Genomic DNA, 22,766 nt, shown 5'->3' with positions numbered 1-22,766 from the left:
CCAATTAGTTGGACACATTCTGCGAGAACACCACAAATCTGCGATTTCTTCAAATAGGATTTTGAAGAATTGCTCACACCGTGTCTACACATAGAGTAACTGGCAAACAGATCTCCATACAAAATGTGTTTCCTCTCTCTTTTATGGCCACTCAGCATAACAATGGGTAATTTTGTAATCTCTGCTGTGTGATTCAGAAATGAAAAGCCAATAAAATGTGCCTCCTGGCATGTGGGGGAGTGACTGCTCATAGGTAGATTATTTTGCCAACACTTACTGTCATCATGGCTCTACCATTTGAAACATGAGCACATGGAACAGAACTGTCTATATTGTGTTGTTTTAAAGTTATTTTACACGTTTGGCAGGCAGTGACATTTCCTAAAACGTTCCTGCTATTCAAATATGCTGGAATCAATGCCAATGTTTACATGGATATAGGTTTTAAGTGGCACACAAAGAAAGAGCAAATTACATAATTCATACTAAGGGAAATAGGCGGAGTTAAGATACCTGACCATGCTGATAGCCAGCAAAAAGCCTGGTCAAGCTGCTTATATCAGAGTTTTCAAAAAGGGACTCAAAAATGTTGTGTAAAGATTTAAAGTGTTAAAACCCTGAGACCCTGAAAGTTTACTAACAGCGATCATTTAGTATCTTGTCATATACCGGTAATGTAGGTGTTTTCCTTTTCTGTTGAATGGTCGATGAACAGCACTACACATTGATTCGAGTAACTGCAGATTGCAAAGTCATGCTCTGTGCCTGCAAACACTGAATCAGGCATCTAGACCTTCCCTAACCTGTTTTTTCTGTCTCACTGTTTTCCATCAACCTAAACTGCTACCTACAGTTTTCAGCTTTTTAAAAAAAAGGAAGTTAACAAAAAACATATACAGCCAATCTGAACTAAAAGTGTTTTTTGTCCTCTTTCGAAGACTTTTAGCCAACTGCTACAGCATAACCACACCAATATACTGCTATATGTGTTTGGACGTACATACATTAATTGATCAAGGCTCCTATGGTGTTAGCTTGCCAGTTTTAATTAGGGTGGATTCCCATCACTCATTAAAATCGATATATACATTGTTGATTTGAGCCAACATGAACAATAATGTTGTTTGGTAAATGTATGCTTTCAGTTTATTAAACTAAAAAGTCTTATTAAAGCAGGTCAGATAGCTGCTGTGCACTAATGGGAACAATGTGGATTTGATGGCAGAAAAATTATGCCTTGCTAACGTCTCCCTTTTGTCTCGATTCCAATGGGGATTTTCAGAGTCAACAACCATGCTATCGTCTCTCAACATAGCAATGCTAACATATGGATGCTAACCAGGCAGAATTCGTTTGAGGTTTAACCTCTGAAGGGCAATCTGCCTCACTCAAAGCACATGGCCCAGCCATCTGCAACACTGCTGACATACTCCAGCATTAACTTTCTTGTTAATGATTTTTGGGTGATCTTTACGATGGGACACAGGCATCTATAGTATAATGCCTCAATCCCTTTTTAATCAGCTCTGGTTTCTTAACAATATTCAGCACCTCACATTCTGTCTGTACACGCAAACTGAAAGATTGACAATAAAGTTGAATTTGGCTTTGAAATTCAGATAGACTTGATATTGCAGTGGGTTAAACAAAACGCAAGCTTTCCTGAATCAGAGTCACCGCAACCAAAGTCATTAGGACATTGTCTGGGCAAGAATGTCTGTATACGATTTTGTGCAGACCAATCAAGTGAATGCTGAAATATATCACATGACAACTTATATATACTTTCTTCAACCTTCAAATAGTATGAGGTATGTAACTTGGATCCATTGGGTTGCCCTTATGGAAATCTCTGACAACACTGCCATCCTTAGAGCCTTGCAGCCAACACAGCTAGCTTACTAACATACAACAATCAGCAATCATGGAAGCTCAATTTACCAAAGAGCCAAGAGACTAGTTTGGTGGGTTAAATGCATTATAATAACACATTATATTAGGACAGGTCCCACTGCATAGTTTCTCAGATACAGACACTAAACCAGTAAAAAAGCATTGGAATTGGAGTGTGGGTGTTTGGCTTGATTTATCTTTTGTTTGCCACTGTGTAAGGGTGTGTGTTCGTTCCAGTGTCTGCTCTTGCGGCATTTGTGGTCTGTGAAGCAGCAGACTTGTAGATGAGCGTGGTGCTTTACACTGTTCCATTAGCAGTCAACCACAAACCATCACAAAGTACTGTCCTGCTGTCTCTATGCCATTCCCTCCCACTGCAGCTTCTCTCTTTTCCCCTGTTCCCCACTGAGCCGTTGTATTCTCTGCACACTGTTTATGTAGGCGGAATGACACAATAAAATGAGAATCGCTTCCTCTGGGAGCTCCTTATTGTTGATGCAGATGGCCCTCAGAGGAGTCGATAGAGAAAATGTTCAGAATAGGTCACCAAACCCTGTGATGCATGTGAGCCAGGAGCGGCCCAACAGAGCCAGATGGAAGCAGGCCACACAGAGGTAACTACAGTGCAGCCGGGGTCGCGGGATGGGGACTCCCATTGTCGTCCAGCCTCAACCTTATTCGATTTCCCCCGGAAATGTTTATACCTTTCACTGCCCCGCTGAGAAGTATCTCTCCTACTTATCTCATCACTATTTATTAAGGGAGCCCCTGAGGAGTCCAAACATACAATCAGATTTGAAGGTAGCTGGTCGGTAGAGAGAAAGTAGAAAGCCAAAGTTGAAGAAAGGAAAAAATAGGAGAATTTGCAGCATGATTTTTCTTCCTTTTTCTCCAAGTAAGGGCAGTGATGACATGGCATACCAATCCAGACGGCTCACTGATTGCCCCTGTACTCCTTGCATCACTTCTCCTTGTTCAGTGCCGTTTGCCTCAGACTATGGTTCTGATGAATACCGGTCCAGTTCTTATGATTTCTTACAGTTTTGAGGAGTTGCATCTCGTCCGCCTTTAAAGACTTTTGCTTTTTTAGACTATTCATTAGAAGATTACATTACACGTTAGACGCTTTTATCCAAAGCGACTTACAGTACATACTCAATACTGTGGCAAATCCCTACAGGACCAATTTGGGGTGAAGTGTCTTGCCCAGGGACACAACGACATGCTGACTGCAGTGGGGTTTGAACCTGTTCAAATCCGAACACCAACGCACTAGTCCACTACGCTACACGCCTCCCTACATTCTCCTTCTACAGTTTTTGGGCTTCTGTATCTTTACGTTCTCTCTAGTTGTGTAATACTTGGTATCTGCCTTGCCCTTGAAATCACACATTATGCTGGTTCTGAAATGCAACACAATAACAGTTATACAGTTTTGTTATATAAAATATATACAAAAATAAAATTAGATCAAAGAAAACACATAAACATACAGCTCCTTGAAGCCTTAATTAAACATGTTCTTTTATATTAGCCATACTACGTAGTGGCATGGCTTGAAGTATGTCATTTTGTGGAAACTTTTAACAGTTGTTGATACTTTGATGCATGGATTACGCTGATACTCTGGTAAACATTCATTTTGACAGTAGTGGAAGCACTTCTTCCACCACTCTCTTACTTAGTAGCTCCTTTATTCAAGTAGTAGTGAAAAGTCTTTCATTGAAAACCTTAAACATTAATATTATTGGGGCAATGAATACATACATTATCAAAAGTAAAAGCACGCAAAATGGATGGATTCAAAGTGTTACATTTATAATATGTTTATTATAGGAATGTCATTCCTGATTCATCACCGCCTCAGCTTCTGAATGTGGTCAAGGTTATTTGAATACCTATACAATGTTATGTAGTTTAACCTATATAAATGCAAAGTTTCTAAACTGAACTTATGTCTTATATATGAAATACAGGGTGAATAGTATTGGATGACTGTTTTGTAACCTGAAGGAGACTAATTTGCTGGCTGGTTACAAGGCCAAATGGACCATTAAGTCAATGAAAGACACTTCGACCACATTCTAACACCTACTCAGAAAGCTGGTATATGGTCTGTGGAGTAATTACTGCTTCCCTGAGACTCCACTGTGTTTAAAACATTCTGAAGCCTCACTGAAAAGTACTGATAGACATCCTGATCACTGAAGTGTAAAGAAACCAGACACAAGCCCCCGCTGCTCCCTTTGGGACCCGGGGAGGGCTGAGCTCTTTGTGTTACAGCTGTATGCTCACTGCCACCTCGGTCCTCCTCAGCACTCCCTTTCACTCTGGCTTGAACAGTGGATCTACCATTTAGTCGGGGGGGAAATTCACCCATGGATTGACAACGTAAGCTTTTATATTGTGATGTCCAGAGTATTTTACATAATGTAGGTCAGGATGAAGTGATGTTTTTTTCAAGTGATACCTCTCCTTGACCTTTAATAGCCAAATCAGACCATTTGCAGTGATTTCCTGCTTTTCTATTATGTTTACCAAGCATGTTTCGTGATTCATAATTATATTTATTTAATGGAATTTTCAAAAAAAGGCCTTCTAACAAACTACACTTTAGATTGCATGTATACTATATCTAGTTGTTGCTATGTGCTTTTGATCTTTTGGGGGAAAAGTGAAGTTATTAATTAAAATAATATAAAAGAACAGAATACAAAATTAGGAATAATATTAAAACACGAAACAACCGTGTTGACACAGTAATGCAATGGGAAAAGACATTTTAAAAAAACAAAAAACTCATTTATAGAACAGAAGATCTTTTTAAACTGTTATACATATTATTGGATGTGGTTTGCTTTCTCTTTATTCACAAACACTCCTATTTGCCAAGTACGAGTGCTTCTCAGTACACAACTATAAACAATATATGTTTAAATGTTAGCAAACCTGTAACATTTTAACCATCTTCCTCTGGTGAGAAGCATTAAACCATATTTATCAAACCTCTGGTTGCAGCATCACTCTTTGTACACACACATGCTGCCCACACACGCAATCACCTATTTCTGCCGACTGCAAAGTAACCAACCTCACTGCTGAGTGATGGTGCATGGTTCAAAGTTTGCTTTCATTCATAGACCCAATATTTGTTGGTGTTGTCAAGTGAAACGGTAACCTTACAGTTCAAGTTACAGGAGTTGTAAAATAAAGTTGTGTGATTTGTTGGTTTCCAACATTTAGTCTGTCAGCCAAGTACTGGCAATCATTTAGGACTCTATGATGCCAAATCTGACACTGATCTCATCTCAAAGGACACAAATACTGTAGTCCGATCATAAGACTTTACATGTGATGTGGTGGCAAAATCTATAAATGTCGAAAGGCTTTCATTCACAACAGAGAGGGAAGCAGCTGGCAAAAATACTTCAAATCATATTGGGAAGACTGCAACACTACAGAAGATTACACACATACAGTACATATATGTAGTATGCACACTGACGCACACGCACATTCAGATTGACCCTTGTGTCTAGTGTTTATCTTTATTCTTATGAAGAGGGGAAGCATACCATCTGTCATAATACCCATTTTCACTTGGTATAGAACCACCATCACAACATGACATTACATCAAAGAAAGTAGCCTGACTTGAGATGGCAGATATATTCATTGGCAAACAGACAGGCAATCGCATAGTGCATGTTAAAGTGCAGCAACAAATTCAAGATGAAAGCAAAGTCCTTTCTTTGGTCCCATCTGCCAACCTGGTATGGATTAGATAGTGAAAGTGATTAGGCACTCTTTATAATTTAGTCTTGAATAAATCAATCCTGAATCTTCGATCTCACCGAAATGAAATGACAGTTCACATGTTATGTAACTTGTCACCACTTTCACGCGAGTTCACTCTCTTTGGATATACCTTACAATATGGGTTCTGTGTTCGAGTTTTTCATTTGCCGTTTATTTTTTTCCCTTCCTTTGTAGTCCGCTGAGCCAAGGACATTGACGCTGTAATTTTGCCGCAGTCAAAGAAACCTTTTCATAGTGTCCTTTTCAGACTGTCAGAGAGTGAATCTATTACTGAGGGAGGTAAAGGAGTAAGAGGAGTTGCATAATGGAATGGACACATCCCTCTTATACAAAACCATAATTGTACAGCAAACACCATTGATGGTTGATCCCAAAGTGTCAGAGGGTGTTTTGATTAGTTAATCTAGCTTTAGGCTCTGTTTGGATATATCTTTGTACAAACAACACTTGCAAACTGCTGCGTTTTGATTATCAGATTGACCGGTGGAGAACACAAGATAACACATGTGTTTAAAACACCCAATTGTCCTCTGGGGACTAAAAACAGTGTGATCAAAACCAAGATAACAGCTGGGACATCTTCAGAAGACAAGGCAGTGGAGTGAACCATCTGGATAATGTATTTCTAGACAGAATGACAAAACAAAAAGTAATTGTCTGTCTGTGCGCAGCTGCCATGCATCCATATCCAATGACAAACGGAAATGAGAAACTTCTTGGTAAAAGAAATAGAATCTCTCAGCCTTATACATCCATGAACATGTATTTTCTCTCTCCACAGGGTGAAGTTGAAAGAAGGAGTGACGTTTCTCGGGGCTCGTCCCAGCAATCCCACTCAGTGGATGGTGAGCCAGGATGTGAGGAGCGAAGGCCACCGAGTGGTGACTCTTCACTGCCGCAGGAAGGAGTCGGGCTACGATCAGCAAAGGTTAGCACATAAATGACTGATATGTTTCATTGGTCACGTTTGCAGCACAACTAAACATAACATTGATATCTTATAAAGTTGATATAGCGAACATGCTAGCAAACAGCTGCCATTCGCATTTGCACCTCCAAGTGTTTGCAGTAATTGTCTGACACCCTGGTGAATTTAATTTCAACATTCCCTTTGATTTTCTCCTTATTCTCCACCAACTCTAGAGTTAAATATCCGTCTATTTGGCTGATAAAATACTTCAATATATTTATCAGATATGTGTTCCTAGCTATCTTTGTCCATCTGCCACTTGATGCTGTGCAGTTACCATAGGCCTACAGTGGGTGTTGATGAGCTACCTGCTGCTCCTAACAAGTTTGATGAGGGTAAATTGAAACATTAAAGTTGGTCACCATAAAACTAAAACAATGAGTTAAAAGGCGCTAACACTTCCCACAGAGTTGAAGGGAACAGCAGAACTTAAACGTAATAATTGTTGGTGGTTCAGCAATGCTGGTGAGTCATCATTTTGTCCAAGTTATCACAGCCTCAATTTTTATATCCACATCATTTCAATTGAAATGAGAAAAATACTTTTAATCTGATCTGTTCTTTGACACAGTAGAAGTCGTTTATCTAATATGGGTTTTACATTTATAAAAGACAAATATATATTTAATAACATAACTATGAATCGATTGAGTGCATTTTACAGCTGCTACAATCTCATTCACTCATTCTTTTGATATGCATTCATTGAGCTAACTTAATCACTTTGACTGAGCGGTTCAATCTCCTATAACTCTTTTTTTTCACCGTTAACATGATTTCAGAAATTGCTTTGGCTCATCATTTACATTTTGTCAAAGATACACTAATAAATGTAATGTGTAAGTGGGGTCACACTTGACAGTCCATAAAGGCCGGGGCATATGTCTGTTGAGACCACTTTGGGGATGGGGAAGTTACCAGACCTTTGAAATATCCCCTCTTCTCTCTCTCCCTCTCTCCTATCCACTCCCCTCCATCCCTCTCTTTAATTGCATACTTGTTTTTTCTCCGCTGCCATTTCCTCAAAGTTGTTTTGGTCATTTCCTTTCTGAATTCACGTCTTTAAACTAATCTGGCATATAGGGAGGGAGTGATCGCCAGCACTCAGTAAAAAGGTTGCTGTGTTAATTAAGTGCTGATTGAAGGTCTTTGTGTACTTTAATGGTTTTTCCCCCTCGGATCAGGAAGTAGTTTTAAATGATATAAGTTTCTAGTGACAGGTGTAATTTTATGGATTAGAGGCCGATTTAGGGTCGGGTAAAGCTCCACTTATTTGCTCTTTAGCTTTCGTTCCACTTAGAAAATTCTCCCTTCAGAAAACAGGACATTTGACATTGCAGCTGCAACTTTTAATCAACGTTGTGCATGGGGTTATTTTAAGTGTAGCAGCCTATAAAAAATGTGAATGTGTTGGTCCAGTGATTTGTTTAGACATGCCGCTATTAGTGGATTACTACGAAGAATGATTATAGTGTAACTGCAATACACACAGACGTTAGCCAAAGATATATGCGCCTGCCTTTGAAGAGCTGTAAAAGGGAAGCAGCTAATAAACATTTTCTAGAAGACATCTCATACAGTAATTTGTTGTGATACTGAGGAGTTACTTTCAGAAATGGCGTGGCAGTTGCTGATCTTGAAGGAATGTTTTTTTGTTGGTTTAATATTTTTGCCACAGTCAAAAGTACAACTTTTTTTGGACTCACTTCCAAACTGGTGCTGCCCCTGGAGATCAAAGTCTCCTTTGCACTGAACCCATCTTTCCTGACCTTATATCTTACCAGTATTATACATGACGGCTCAGCCTTTCAAACACAAAGGTACCAGCTGCCTGAAATGTTACAGGGATGCAGAATGTTGATCATTTTGTTTGCATCTGGCTAAACCTACGTATTTCACCCTGACTCACGCATAACGGTGAACGGTAATATCAAAACTGAATAACACCCTACTAGCACATCAGGAGCTAGAACTATACAGAAATCTTTGCTGTTATCAGATTTGTTGCTTCTGTACAGTACATAGAGGTTTATATCATTTTTGCAAGAAGCCAAAAAGGTTGAAACACAGTTTATTATTATTATTTGTGGCAGCTATCAAGTCAGCAGTTTCTTTGGAAATGTAAAATGTAGAATGATATTTTCCATCAAAATCCCCAAACAATACTTTCTGACCTGAATATGTGAGGGGGCTGGCCGAGGTTAGTCCTTGAAGGTTTGGCATTTAACAATAACTTAGCGGTAGCAGTAATATATTGTGTCTGCGAATGTCTGCAAGCCATCTTCCGCCTTCATGCATGTATTTTTCTCTCTTAACAAACCTTCTCTACCGCACACATGTGCTCTATTACTGTAGAAAAATAATGCTTTATTGATTTACCAAGTGGAGGGAACCGGAGACAAGTGTGAGCATATTTAGTCTAATCCCTGCTGTTTGGGCCATGGACGATGGACTGCTCCTTAATCCCCAAAGCTGTCAAAGTCACTTCACAGAGAAGACCAAAGACGCCCAGTGATGGCTATACAATACACAATGCTCCAATTTTTCTTTCGTCTTGTCCTCCCCGCTCCCAGTCATTTCAATGAAGCTCTTTTAGAAGAGGATTATACTATCTCATCTGTTGAGCTGTCATCCAGTTTGCGTTCTTCTTTTCTGCTCCTTTCCTTGAGGATGGGAGGATGATGAGGTGTGTGAATGCAGCGGGTCAAACCCATTTGGATCCTTTTTACTTTTGTTTTCTTATTTCTAGCAACATAATGAATATGATCATCTATTAATGTATTGCTTATATTCTGCAGAGCCCTTTTTACTCATAAATGCTAGTCCTTATCTTTCAACAATAGCTATGTAGGGTGAGGTAATGCTTTTTCAGATGACTAAAAGCTGTTCCCCTACAGTGCTATTTAAAATGTGCACAAAAGCTTTCCAGATAGACTCACTTCTGAAAAGTAATAATGTGTTGCCTGATTATTAATTGACTTGTCTGCAGCACACTCAATGTCAAGCATTAATATCAAATAATGTACCCTTGTACCCTCTCTGCTTATTTAAACAAAAAATGTCATGATCCTCTAGCTCTGCGACTACTTCATTCAGAGCGGCTGTCAATTACGAATGTCAATCATGATATCACACTCCCTTTTATAGCTTTAAATAACTTAAATAACACTTTAGAAAATGAACACTTTTTTCGACGCATACATGATTTTTTAGTTTGGCACTTCTCCCATCAGCTAACGTAGAGGAGCAAGATTTATGAGCTTTACTGCAGCCTGACATCAGCTAGATGTTTTGGCTTCACTTTTCGGTACTCGTCCTGTCGTCCATCCTTATATACAGTCTATGATTTGCACATCTAAAGCAAACTGTCTTTGGATGGAGGGGTAAAAGTGCCTCAGCCGTCCAGGGTTTAGCAGCTGTTAGTGAGACAGCTAATGACACCAGAAAACGTATATGTCATCAATAACTGCTCTCAGGGTTGCACTGAGGTTGGATTTTCATCTTGACACACACTGACTGAAAATTAGAATCGGAGCCCAGACTATCAGCTGTGGTACAAATGGATAGTTGGCGCTGCACCTTGGACTGTGGACTGGACTTAAGTGTCATTGAATGATGTGAGTGGGAGTACTATTTGAAGCCTGTGTGCCATGATGGCAGCCCAGTCCCACTGCAAGCATGAGAGCACATTGATACTGATGGGTCAGGTGTAGCCTAATATGTGCCGGTTCAATCATTTACTTGAAGCTGCTCACACTGGCCAGCTGAGCCACTCCTTTCTTCCCGTTAACAGCTGATGCTCCAACCACACCTAGCTGGCTTTGAACACCCATTTAATACAAAATGAAATGGACATTTATTCTTGCTGCCACCCAAGCTTTGAATATACCAATCTGCTTTACAGATAAACATAGTATACCTTTTTGTCAGTTTTCATCAAACAAAATTGATTTTTTCCACCACACAAAATATTATTTTCATGGGAATGGCTTTTTTTGAATCTGTTTTTCAGCCCTGTAGATATTCAAATGTTCATATGGTAATGCAGACCTGCACACTTTCCCTGACTTGCGGCAACCAGCCTAATATAAACAATACTGAGGTGACAGTTTTTCATTGCTGAGGGGCTACGATGTAAAGACAGGTTGGGCTTTTGACTGAAAATAACAGAGAGCTGGGTTTACCCTAAAGGAAATGCCGTCAAACAGCTGATGTCATTTATTTTCCATTCAATGAAATACATCTATTGAATGTGCAATAATGAGTTCATAGCTGTCCGGGATTTTCTCTCAAATTATTTAAATGAAAAAGCCTGATCTGCTCCAGTTGCACTGCATGCAGGATCACACACATTCTTCAAAGCTGTAGGTGTTATCGCGAAATCTGAGTGAATAACAAAGGATACAAAAAAAACATGGAAACACCTGGAATCACCCCTCATTAATTTCAAACTACAGGATAATGTTGTAAATTATTACTGTAAAGACGAAGTAATTAATTGATGGGTTTTTGATTACTTTTCAACATATGAATTAATGCGATGAATGTTTTTATTCAAAATGTATTGACTGAACCCCGCCCCTGAACAGTATGCAATAACAGCTCATCACCAATAACGACTGGCCTGATACGAGGGGTTTTAATAAGGGAAATACTCCACACCAAAATAAACTATTTTTCATACCTGATATTTCAACCCATCTCAGTAACCATCATATATGATGATTGCAGTTTATGTAGGAGTTCCTTGCTATTGATGCTTCTTAACTGTCATAGCAATGGTCCCATTGTTGCTGTTATTGTAAATCACACTTGTGTTTTCCTACTATAAGCAGAAATGTCCCTAGATGAAGCTCATACAAGATATTTCCACCTCTTCTAAATATCATTAAATGCATCTTGAAATAATATCATAATTTTGCAAACTTTATATGTGCAGTGCAAGAAGGAGATGAACCCTCAGTTCCTAAAACTTTATTTATTTAAAAGTTGTCGTTTGAGTTTTGTTTGTCATCCTAAGATAATGGTTTGTCCTTCAATGTATTTACATGTTCTTGTTGTTGTATGAGCCTGAATGATGAGAGATGACATTGTTGGGTCGTAAGTGTGCATTTATAGCCACATATATGCAGGTAATTTTTCAACCTTCCATCAAATATCTTGAAGAGAGCATAGCGTCCTTTCTTTGACAGCTTGAGATTTCCAGTGAGGGTGCTACAGTGCATCAAAGGAATCAAAATGAGTCCCTATAGAAAGGGACAGAATTGCTCTGTGTACACATAATACTGGCGTAAATGCACTCTGGTAGATTGAAAGGTTCACTTTGTCACCATTAAAGGCGAACCCATTCAAAACAAAAGCAGTTCTGCTTCCTCAGCATGTCATAAGCTATAAGTGGAGGCCTCAGTGAAAGTGCCATTTCTGGGCCTTGGTAGTTCATTAAGACTGTCTGGGTACAGATGGATCTCTCCTGTGAGCCACGACTTCATTAATCCCCCACACCACACCCACAGAGGGACAGCACGTCGTCCACTACAGCCACTCCTCAAGAGAGCCATTTAAGAGCGGAGAGGAGGGGGGAAGGTGGGGCGTACATATATTTTAAATATCTTTTTTAATTTTCCAAACTTCAAACAGCCTCATCGTGGCCCCTGTTTTACATTAAATCAAATCTGCATAGACTTGGGATTAATATAATTGAATTTAACGTACATTAATTTCGCTATAAAGATACACGACTTTTCCTCTAAAGCAAGCTTGTAAATCGCATCAAAGTGAATGGTAAGGATCCCAGAGGGAGAGAAATAATACAGCAATGTAATAACGGGTGAGATTTGGCAGCATCCCCACAATCTATCTTCATTTCAATGTCTGGAGAACCTTTAACATAATCATTATTTATAGTTTGTGACATTTACAGCAAAACTGCAATGAAACAAGGAGCCCAGCATAGCTTTTTCAGTGCTCAAGGCTCCTGAATTTTATTTAAAAAGTACGAGAATGTGGATGTCACAATCTTTCTCTGATATCTGAGGTTCTCTAAGAAATGCAAGCCTATGAGCCTTGCTCCAGAGATGTGACAAGACTAGTTACAGAGACGGCAAACAAATCACACATTACAAGGTTTAAGCTAATTCTGTGATATTTAACTTGATTTCAAATGAGTTGCTGAATCCTCTTGATTTGTGCATCAGTTTTTTAAAACAGGCAGCAGCACTGAGATAGAGTCTCATGCTGTGTGCCTTAATGCTGTGTAATGCTGCATACATCAAGGCTGAAATGGCCCAATTAAATTAGGGCCAAACTTGACAGTCTTAATGCTAACACCCTTAATAAGGAATCAGCCCTATTCCCACTGGCCTTAATTTACCGTAAACACTCTCACCGGAGCTTCACTGGCAGTATTTACCAACACACAACTGTCTACAATGCTCTATGGAAATTAGTTTTAAGAGCAATGGGATGTCCTCACGTGAAGCGATGTCCGTTTTTGATGACGCCGCACAGCTGATCGTCTGACAGCAGCCAGCTCTGTCCCCGTTTTTTTCAAAAACACCCACGCCTCTGTTAATACACATTTACTGACATAAACATTTGTATCATTTGTTGTAGACCCAAATAAATAAAATGAGAACTCGTTCTCAAAACAGATAAAACACCATTCTTAAAATGTATAAACGAACAATAGTTTAATTAATATTGATTTGAGTGCACAATAGAAATAAAATAATTGGGAGAAGAAAAAAAGATGTTATCTATCAAAACCCAGTTATATTAACATAAATTGGATTGTCCACTTTGTTGTTCAGATATATCACATGTTTTTAACTAAATTATACATTATACACAGTATAAACTGAGGAGTGAGTCCTGTGACTTTAATGTGTTTTCTTCACTCCGCTGGGAAACTGCTCTCATGTTAAGAAGCATCAGATCAGTGCATGCGCTGCATCGTCCAATCAGTGAGCGATACAAAGTAAGGGGGCGGGCCGAATGTCTGAGGATTTCACCGGAGGATGGTTCCTCGATAATCGCTCCTCCGTTATCGCTCCTCCGTTACCGCTCCTCGATCCTCGGTCCTCCGGCACAAATGAGGGCAATGGGACGCTACTCAAGATGGCGCAGAAAAATCAACTTCTGGTGATACCTAGGAGCTAGGACCTAGGAGCTAGGACCAAGGAGCGAGGAAATGAAAAATAAGAGAAGTGAGATTCAGCCCGAGTCCTCAGTAATCTCTCAATGGTAGAAATTACGTGCAAAAAAAAATGGAACAGCTTTCTTTCTCTGCTCATTTTTTTCTTTCATCAAGATTGAGTGAACACTGAGGGTGTTATAAATGTGACATATTGTAAGGTTGGAGAAAAATGAACAAATTGTACCTATTAGAATAGATGTGCTTTGGTTTCCTTTATCAGGATTGGAGCAGAGATTTCTTCCCAGGACAGCATGCTGATTACAGCAGTCAGTCCAGATTACATCTGACTGTTCAGCCTGCTTTTCTCTCCCATTGCCAAGGAAACAAGGTATTGGAAATATTATCCCGGTGGGCCTTATTGCACTTTTCCCCAGTTCCCAAATGAGACAGAAATAAAACTCCATGGGGAAGTTGTGATCTTCATTATATACAGTACATCCACACCGAGTGACCGTGAAGTTGCTCAGGTAGCTATTCTCAAAGGCTACACACGGTGACCTGAATGGTTTGTCAGTAATATATATATATATATAGCACTTTAATTGCATAGTAGCTCAGTTTTTTCAAATCACGCCATTGCAGACGCTGCGCATCAGAATATGTTGGTTGGCGGCACCAAGTACTCTGTGTGCAGCCGAGAGACAGATTGAGGTTTGCATGTGTTCCGGAGTTCATGTGTTTCAGATTTATAAAGGTTTATGAGTGAATATCCTGCTCTTAGAGGTTAATCCCTGTAAGGATTAGATCGTGGCCACCGGTGTTTGGAGTGTTGCATTACCAGAGGTTTTCTTTGTGTGTGTCTGTGTCTGTGTCTACTTACTGTACAATTGCTTTTAAAAAGAATGATGGCAAAACATTTTTATATATATATATATATATCTTTCTTTCATTTTATTGTAAGGCAAGGCAAGGCAAGTTTATTTATACAGCCCCTTTCAACACAAAGCAATTGAAAGTGCTTTCCAAAAAAAAGTGGATTTTTACATTTAACTGCGCATTTCTACACAAAACTGAGCAGCTCCACCATGAGTCATATTTACAAGTCAGTTTTTGTCTTGTTGTTTTCTTTTTGGTATGAGTTAATACAAGATGTCTTTACATCCGGCATAAAATGAACCAAGAAAACAACCTGACGTATTCACCTTTGCACCATGATGCCAGTCATTATAAGTAACATAACAAGCAGTGACTGATTTGAACATAATGTACCTGTGCAGTTTTGACTTTTTAAAATACTTCTCTTATTTAAACTGACAGTGTAATTACTATTACTTTTACAGAAAGTATTCTGATAGTGTATTCTGACACCGGTTAAAAACCTTACTGACTACTTATACCAGAAGAAAATGGCCAGATAGGTGACAGCAGGTCAGAGAATAACATCTTTATGGTGTACAATGTTGACATTATTACACAAATAAATGGCTAATAGGTAAACCATATAATTAATAGCTTGATAGTTATAATGTACTAATACACTTTCTTTGTATAAAGATGTACACTGTAAATTGGGGCCTTAATACCAAGCATTTCTCTGTGAATTAATTTAAAACCAAATAAAGTACATTTCCAATTAACTAGATTTTTTAGACTGATTAGATTACAATGTCCTTCCTCCATTTACTTCCTCCCTCTTTGAAAGATCGGGAGCTTTCAGTTTTGTTTTGAAATGCTTTAGTGTTATGAACAAAAGCTACAAATAAGCACAGCATGGATTTATTTCCTGTGTTCTTCTCCCATAAATAAATGTATGACTGTACCCTCTGCAGAAATGTTCTTATGTTTTCTGAGCAGACAGACAGAGTCTAGACCTGTGGTTGAATCCAAATTGTTGCTGTGCTTGCTGCAGGTAGCACTCAGCCACGAAGGCAATGTGGGCTTAGGTGTAAACATGCAATTATCGACAGGCTTTCAAAACATCCTATTATATTCTCCTCTAATTACATCTTTGTAGTGTCTATTACACAAGTACTTTTCATTGCAATGAGGTTCCCCTCATTCAGCACTATCTTCTAATGTTTAACAACGAATCAGTGAGAATGAGCTCTAACGGTCGTTATTACTGCCAGTCAAATTCCTCACAAAAGCTCCTGCACTACAGATTTATCTTACTCTATAGGCATAATAAACCTTAGCCTACACTTGGCTCCAATTAACCCCAGTTTAGCTTGGCCTTCAAGATGATTGGCTTTAACACCAAAGCCTATGCCACTTAAAGAAATGCGTTTTCTGGCACCAAAGCTTTTTCATTTCCTAACCTGCACAGGAGAAATATTGAAATAAGCCTATTAAAACAGGCCCTGGGCTGTTAAGAAAGGTATAGAAGAGGTATTAGCAGAAGAAACAATACAAGAAAGGGGGAAAACGGAAGGGATGTTAAAGAGCTCAGCACGTGGAACACAAATGGGCAGCTCTGAGCAGATTCAATAAACCAGAAGACAAACAGGGAAGGCACGAGTCACATCCTCTCGTCTGCACTACGGCGCTTGTGCGTGGCAACCCTGACAAGCAATCTTTTGCTGTCCTCTGTTATCATTCCCAGCCTAACAGGTTGAGAGCAGTGGCTCTGTCCAAAAGATAACGTGCAAAGGAAAAGTATAGGATGCCACCGTAGGGTCTCCTCTCGCCCGTTTAGCCGGAATTACCAGCCCTGACACGTAATCAGGCGGTGTGTACACCTCGGTGAGCCTCAGGGGGATCAGAAGCAGCACCTCGGTGCTCCAAAACAGCAGCACCAGCAGACATGTTCACGCCTCCAGATGAGATGCCACACTGTGTGCTCCACCTTGAACCTGCTCACGCTAACACTCGACACATACAGACACAAAGGTGTGCATGCACGTTTACACATGGACCGATGCATGTGAGTGATTTAAGTTCCAACCTCAAGTGATAGTGAAGAATCCGAAGGCTTTTGGAGGTCACACTGAAAAGACAACAACACTAGCTCCCCGGTTAAGTGATGACTTCAAGACCTTTACAGCTACGTGTGGAAAGACCACATTCATGATTTATCGTCATCAAAAGACTTTGATGCTAGTATGAATGTTTTTCATTGCTGATTTGTTTGTCAAAGTGCCTCAAAGCCTGAATAGCATCTTAGTCATGTCATGCGAGCGGCTCACGCTGATGCAGTCAGACATTTCCGACACTTGTCCCTCATCTATCATAGCGTGATCTCACTCGACTCTTCACGGCCTCCGGATCAACCCTCCATCTCCCACAAGCTGTAAGTCTGCAGGCGGCGTTGAATGGCTGTGCTGAATATGTAAATGGTTGCCATTAAAGCTTTCTTTCTTTAATTTGTCTTTAGTTTCATGACTGAGTGCTTCCAATTATGGATCAATGTCTCATTTCTACACACAGATCTCTGGGTGTGTGAGGCAGTTTTTTCCGTTACAAAATGCTTTTTAATTTCTCCCCTGCCAAGAGGGCCGTTCACATCATACTCAATAACTGCTGATCAATGAGACATTCTGCCGCGATAAGCCTGCTGATATGCGTATTATAAGGTCTTGTATGATCTTTTTTCTTTTTTTCTTTATAGACCTGATCAGATTTTATTACATTGGCACTTTGATTTATGGAATGTCCTGTCTGGAGTTGTATTGTTGCTGTGTTTACTGAAGTGGATACGGTGTGTGCGGGATATAGGCCTGTTGTGTATATAATTGCTCTGGTAGTTATTTAGCACTGAGCTCATTAAATGATGCATAAAAAGGGACTAAGTTCTGCCTAATACCTTAATGCACTCCTGACTGGGAGTTGTATACTGGGAGGAGTGGCTGATATAGCGCTTTGAAACTATAAAATGCTACTCATGTGTTTAAAAACGGCCATTAGGGTCCATAAGCTCAGTTCTTAGAGCCTGTGAAAGCTGCTCAGGGATTTTTGGAATCTAACACATTAACTTATCTTACAGTTAATTGGCTTGAGACTGCCAGTGTGTCCACGTGCAGTAATGTTTAGATTTCAAAGAGATTTCAAAGGCATTTACAGACTGTCTCTGAGGAGAGCTTGCACATTTCTGATGCAGATTGATTGAGTCCTTAGAGCAGTCAAGTTACTTCAGAATCTATTTACTTTAATAAAGACAAGCATTATTACTCTTAATTTATGTTTGTGTCCATTAATGTAATTTAAAATTCATAATCTCCATTAAGTGATCATAGAATGTTATGTCAGAGGGAATTAACAATCGGATCATTGTTACCAATCGTCCAAAGTGGCTTCAAATCGACCGGCTGCTAATTAAGCAAACCTTTTTTGTTTGACAGATAGACAACACGTATAGTAATTTGCATAATCAGTCAAATGTGCAGTGAAATGTAAGAATTATTGAAAGCAAAATGTTTTTGACACTCTCAGTAAATGTGGACGCCAATATTTTCTACAATGTGTGCATGCAAACCATTTTCCGCTAAAAAGAAAACACATTTTAATTAAGTCAGTACAAAGCCAGTATGTGGCTTTAACAGATTTATTTTGAGTCCCTGAAATCGAAAATGGATCTCATAAGGATTCCCTAAAAGGTAGGACATTTGCAGGAGCAGACTCTCCATCATTACCCCTCACCCCTGTGATGCCTGGCACTGCATTAAGACTGAGGTACAAGGCAATCATGCCCACACAGCCTCCGCATCACTTCCTCACCAACACTGTAATTATCACAAACAAAGCAGCTCTGTTTACATCTGTTTTAACTGTGAACCAGCAGGAGTGTGACTCTTACATTTAAGTGTGTTTGCATGTGATCATTCAGATGTGAACACATGTTGGCGAACACAGAATACACATGTTGTGTTACATGTTTGCCCGCTGCCTTTAGCTTTTTCATGATATGTTGGCACAGACCACGTTTTGCTGGTCCAGCAGATTTGACATCTGGCTCTTCTGTCCTTATTTGCCTCTGACCTGCTTGCCAACATGCTGTAATATTGACCTGATCCTTTGACTCTCTTTTCCTTTCTTTTGTCGAACAGACCAAGCTTAACTTTCCCCGACAAGCAAGGGTATGGGATAAAGCACAGGTTGTAATAGAGTAGCATTGATCCGATGGTCTGGGCGCCTCTGGTCAATGACTCTTGTGTGTTATCCAGGTTATGTTGCCATGCCAACGGTGGCAGAGCTGAAAGGACCCCAGGTTTTGCGGGTCTTTAAGGACTTGTCCAGAAGAGGACAGGCGCTGCCAGTGTCACAGCACCTGCAGGTCACATGATGTCCCCCGCAGAGCGACCTGGGGGAGCTTGTAGAAGAGGGAGGGAGGAAGGAGAGTTTATCTGCACAAGCATTTGCATCTGTGCCCCAGGGCTCAGTGTCTGCTGTGTGTGTGTGTGTGTGTGTGTGTGTGTGTGTGTGTGTGTGTGTGTGTGTGTGTGTGTGTGTGTGTGTGTGTGTGTGTGTGTGTGTGTGTGTGTGTGTGTGTGTGTGTGTGTGTGTGTGTGTGTGTGTGTGTGTGTGTGTGTGTGTGTGTGTGTGTGTGTGTGTGTGTGTGTGTGTGTGTGTGTGTGTGTGTGTGTGTGTGTGTGTGTGTGTGTGTGTGTGTGTGTGTGTGTGTGTGTGAGATCAGCAGCCTTGCTGGGCATACCCTGTGGTTAATGCCTGTTATCCAGCCTTGAGATGAGTGCTTTCATGTGACGAAAATTGAGTGTAACTGTCGGTACAAGTAGCAATTTGTTATATTGGAATTTGCTATTAGTTTATATTTTCTATGAATGAGACAGATATAGAGTGCAAGTGACTGGGAGGTAATTTCTAATGTACAAAGGTCTGAGGTCACCGGTGATGATAGCTGCCGTCGTTAGGGATCCATTACACCACTGAGCCTCCTTCAGCGGATGGACTCTAATGATGTTGCACTGCAGAGAAGCATTTAGTTTTGATTAGACAATTGTTGGCATGGTGCATTTCATTAGCTCCAAGATGAGATTTTGTTGTCTGGGAATTGATATGCCACTGCCGTGGCAAACAGACGGCATCCTGTGTCCCTCAAGGCAATCTGAAGCAAGTTAAGAAACAAATGTAATAACGGAATATTCCTCTCTTGACACTCTTATACCTTTTACAACAAGCGTCCTTCCCCTCGTTATCCCGCCCCCAGACAAATTGACTTTTAACTATCTTCCCTGTCTGGAGATAAGGTGTCTCAGTTTTCTTGCTGCAGCATTATATTGCACTTTTAAAATGTAAGGTATTGTCTTTTGTCTATGTGTAGATGTTGATCAACCTTCCAACAGTTTTATTGAGATTTGAGCAACAAAGCAATGACAAAAGCTCTTCTGTGTCCAATTCAAGGCCACATACTGTATGTGAGTAAATTATCAACAAAAAAAAGAATTTTTCCATGTTCATTTAATCATGTTTGACAGTTTGTATGATGTAGAGAGGGAGCGAGACCAGCTGAGGAGAGAGAAAGAGCAGTGAGTGAGTGTGTGGGAGTTGAATATGTCGCCTGATGAATGCTGCAGAACACTGTTAAGCTAATCAGAAATGTGATCCCCTTATTGGGTTTGATGCACACAAGCCAGAAGCCCCCGGTTTGAGCCCATGGTTCATTATAATCGTATAATTAATAGTACTCAGCCCTTTTCTCTGTGTGCATGCTAGAAAGGGGTAAAGAATAAATGATTAAATTAAAAGGAATCCGATGCCTATTCAAACTGGGTTTTAATTCAGTCACTGTAGGTTATTTGAAATGAAACAGCCGAACCTTTTTTATGAGCTCCTGGAGAATAAGATACATGGAATACAATATCCAAGATTGGTTGTCTTGGCAATTAGAAAAGAACAAAGCAGTACAGTGTAGAACACCCTTTTGAAAGTACTGTCGCAGTGTCTTACTGTTTAAGCATGATTTGTTTTATTATATTTTGTGAATAATATGTCTTACATTAGAGAGGACAGAGACCCTTATCCCTAAAGCACATTGCTTACAGAGGCCCTATTATGCATGTTTGGACTTTCCCTTTCCTGTAGTGTGTCATATAGGTTTTTGTGCATGTAAATGGTCTGCAAAGGCTTAAATCCCAAAGTATCCTCCAGAGTGAGTTTTCCACACATACGCTATGGGCAGGGACGTGCACAGGTACGGGCTAATGTTGCCCGGGCAACGGCTCGTTTGCCATTTGTGTCTGTCCTGCCCCTCTGCAGAGAGTGAGAGTTTTTATTTTAATTTCTGTTGTTGCCGAATAAACATGATAAGCCCACAATTAGTACTGTAGCGTCTCGCTGCGGGAAACACACCAAGTCAGCGCTGTCATCTGCTCCCAGTGTCATCTCCAAGAAACTTATAGTGAAAGTTTATTCTTTATGTTAGAGTTGTCATGTCCCTTTTTCTTGTGCTTTATGTCTATGCCCTTAATTATTTCTTCCTCTCATTTCAGGCCTCCACGCTCCCCGCCCCCTTCTGTCTCCTGCGTCTTTGATTATTTTCCCCGCCTTGATTGTTTCCAACTGGGTCCCCTTTACCTGTGTATATATTGTGTTAGCTCCCTCCTGTTCATTGTCAGTTCGTTGTCTCTCGATGACCTACGTATCGGCTTACCTCACGGACCTTTCACGGATCTATGATATTGATCACGATTCTAGTTTTCCTCGAAAGAGTGTTTTGTTTTCCTTATTTTTATTACTGTGCAAAATTCCAGTAAAGTCTTTATTTTGAAACGCTATCTGAGTCTGAGTTTTGAGTCGTGCAATTGAGTTCATGCCTCAGGGTTCACTCCTTGACACCCAGTCACGTGACTGTTTACAATCTGACGGCTGGAAGCAAAGGAAAGCCCTCCGAGTCCGGCCTCATATGGCTATGGTGATCACACCCAATGCCTGCCTGGCTTTGGTGGCAAATCCCCGGGTCAATCTGTCCCCGTTTTTAAATATGCTTTTAAGACCACCTCTAGTGTTGGATTTTGGAAAATTGATTTTGAGTTTTCTCATGGCAGTTAGACTAGGAGACAAACCAGGGGTATTCACTTCCTCTTGACACTGTCGGTTATTTACAAAAAACACCTGAATATACTTATTGTGTTTCTGTCTTTCTGTGTCTTTTCATCTGTGTAAACTCCCTCACCGCTCTCCCCATAAGAAATGTTACCATAGTAGTCGTACTATAGTACCATGTTATATTTGACAGATTGTACCATGGTACAAACCATGGTATGTACCATGGTACATTACTATATGTGCTATGAAAGAAATACCATGGTACTATAAAATATACCATGGTACTATCTGTCAAAAAATACTGTGGTACATGTACCGTGGTAAATATACCATGGTACTATGGTACGAGTACTATGGTAACATTTCATATGGCTTTTGGAGGGCTTGATAACCCACTACCCCTGGCACCATAACAATTACCTTGGCAAATACATATGTTCTTGTATTTGTGTCACACCTGTACCAAACTGTAGATACTGTAGAATGTACAATGGTAGGCTATATCAAATAAAAATAATGGACTGAGGCAAATACAAATAATACATGGACTCAACATGTATTAACATTTTTAATTTATACTACCGAACATAAAATATTGCATGAAAAAACATAATGGCCTAACGTGGCCGAACCAATTGATTTTTTAAAAATGTTTTCCTTTTGAGGATCTTCGCCGAATTGGAGAGTTTCTGGCGTATGTAGCCCTTGATCTCCGCCTCTGTCTTCTCTTTGAAGACAGATTTAACTTCACCTAAAGAGAGAAATAAATAAAGAAAAGGGGAATTAACCGATGAAGAGACAAATTACAAAAACAGACAGACAGTCAGGTAGACAGCAGGGATGCAAACTCATCAGGTATGAAAAATGTGACAAGGATCCAAGCCCCCCGACCACCCCACCCCACGGAAAATCGGCTTTAAATTTAGGAATAACAGATGATTTTAGCAGTCA

General features: G+C 40.0%; 1 protein-coding gene across 3 annotated transcripts in view; it reads left to right on the top strand.

Annotated features, from left to right (window-relative positions):
* LOC307042497 (transmembrane protein 132C) overlaps positions 1-22,766 on the top strand; it is a 141,605-nt gene that overhangs the window by 62,049 nt on the left and 56,790 nt on the right. For all 3 annotated transcript variants that reach the window (XM_079686396.1, XM_079686394.1, XM_079686395.1), the window contains exon 3: positions 6,494-6,640. In XM_079686396.1, coding sequence (XP_079542522.1) covers positions 6,494-6,640 — 147 coding nt within the window. The remainder of the gene's footprint in view (positions 1-6,493; positions 6,641-22,766) is intronic.

The sequence above is a fragment of the Notothenia rossii genome, assembly GCF_949606895.1.
Source record: "Notothenia rossii genome assembly, chromosome: 6".
In the NCBI taxonomy this organism is placed as follows: domain Eukaryota; kingdom Metazoa; phylum Chordata; class Actinopteri; order Perciformes; family Nototheniidae; genus Notothenia; species Notothenia rossii.
The sequence above is the reverse complement of the archived record's forward strand: the minus strand, read 5'-3'. Positions and strand labels throughout refer to the sequence as shown.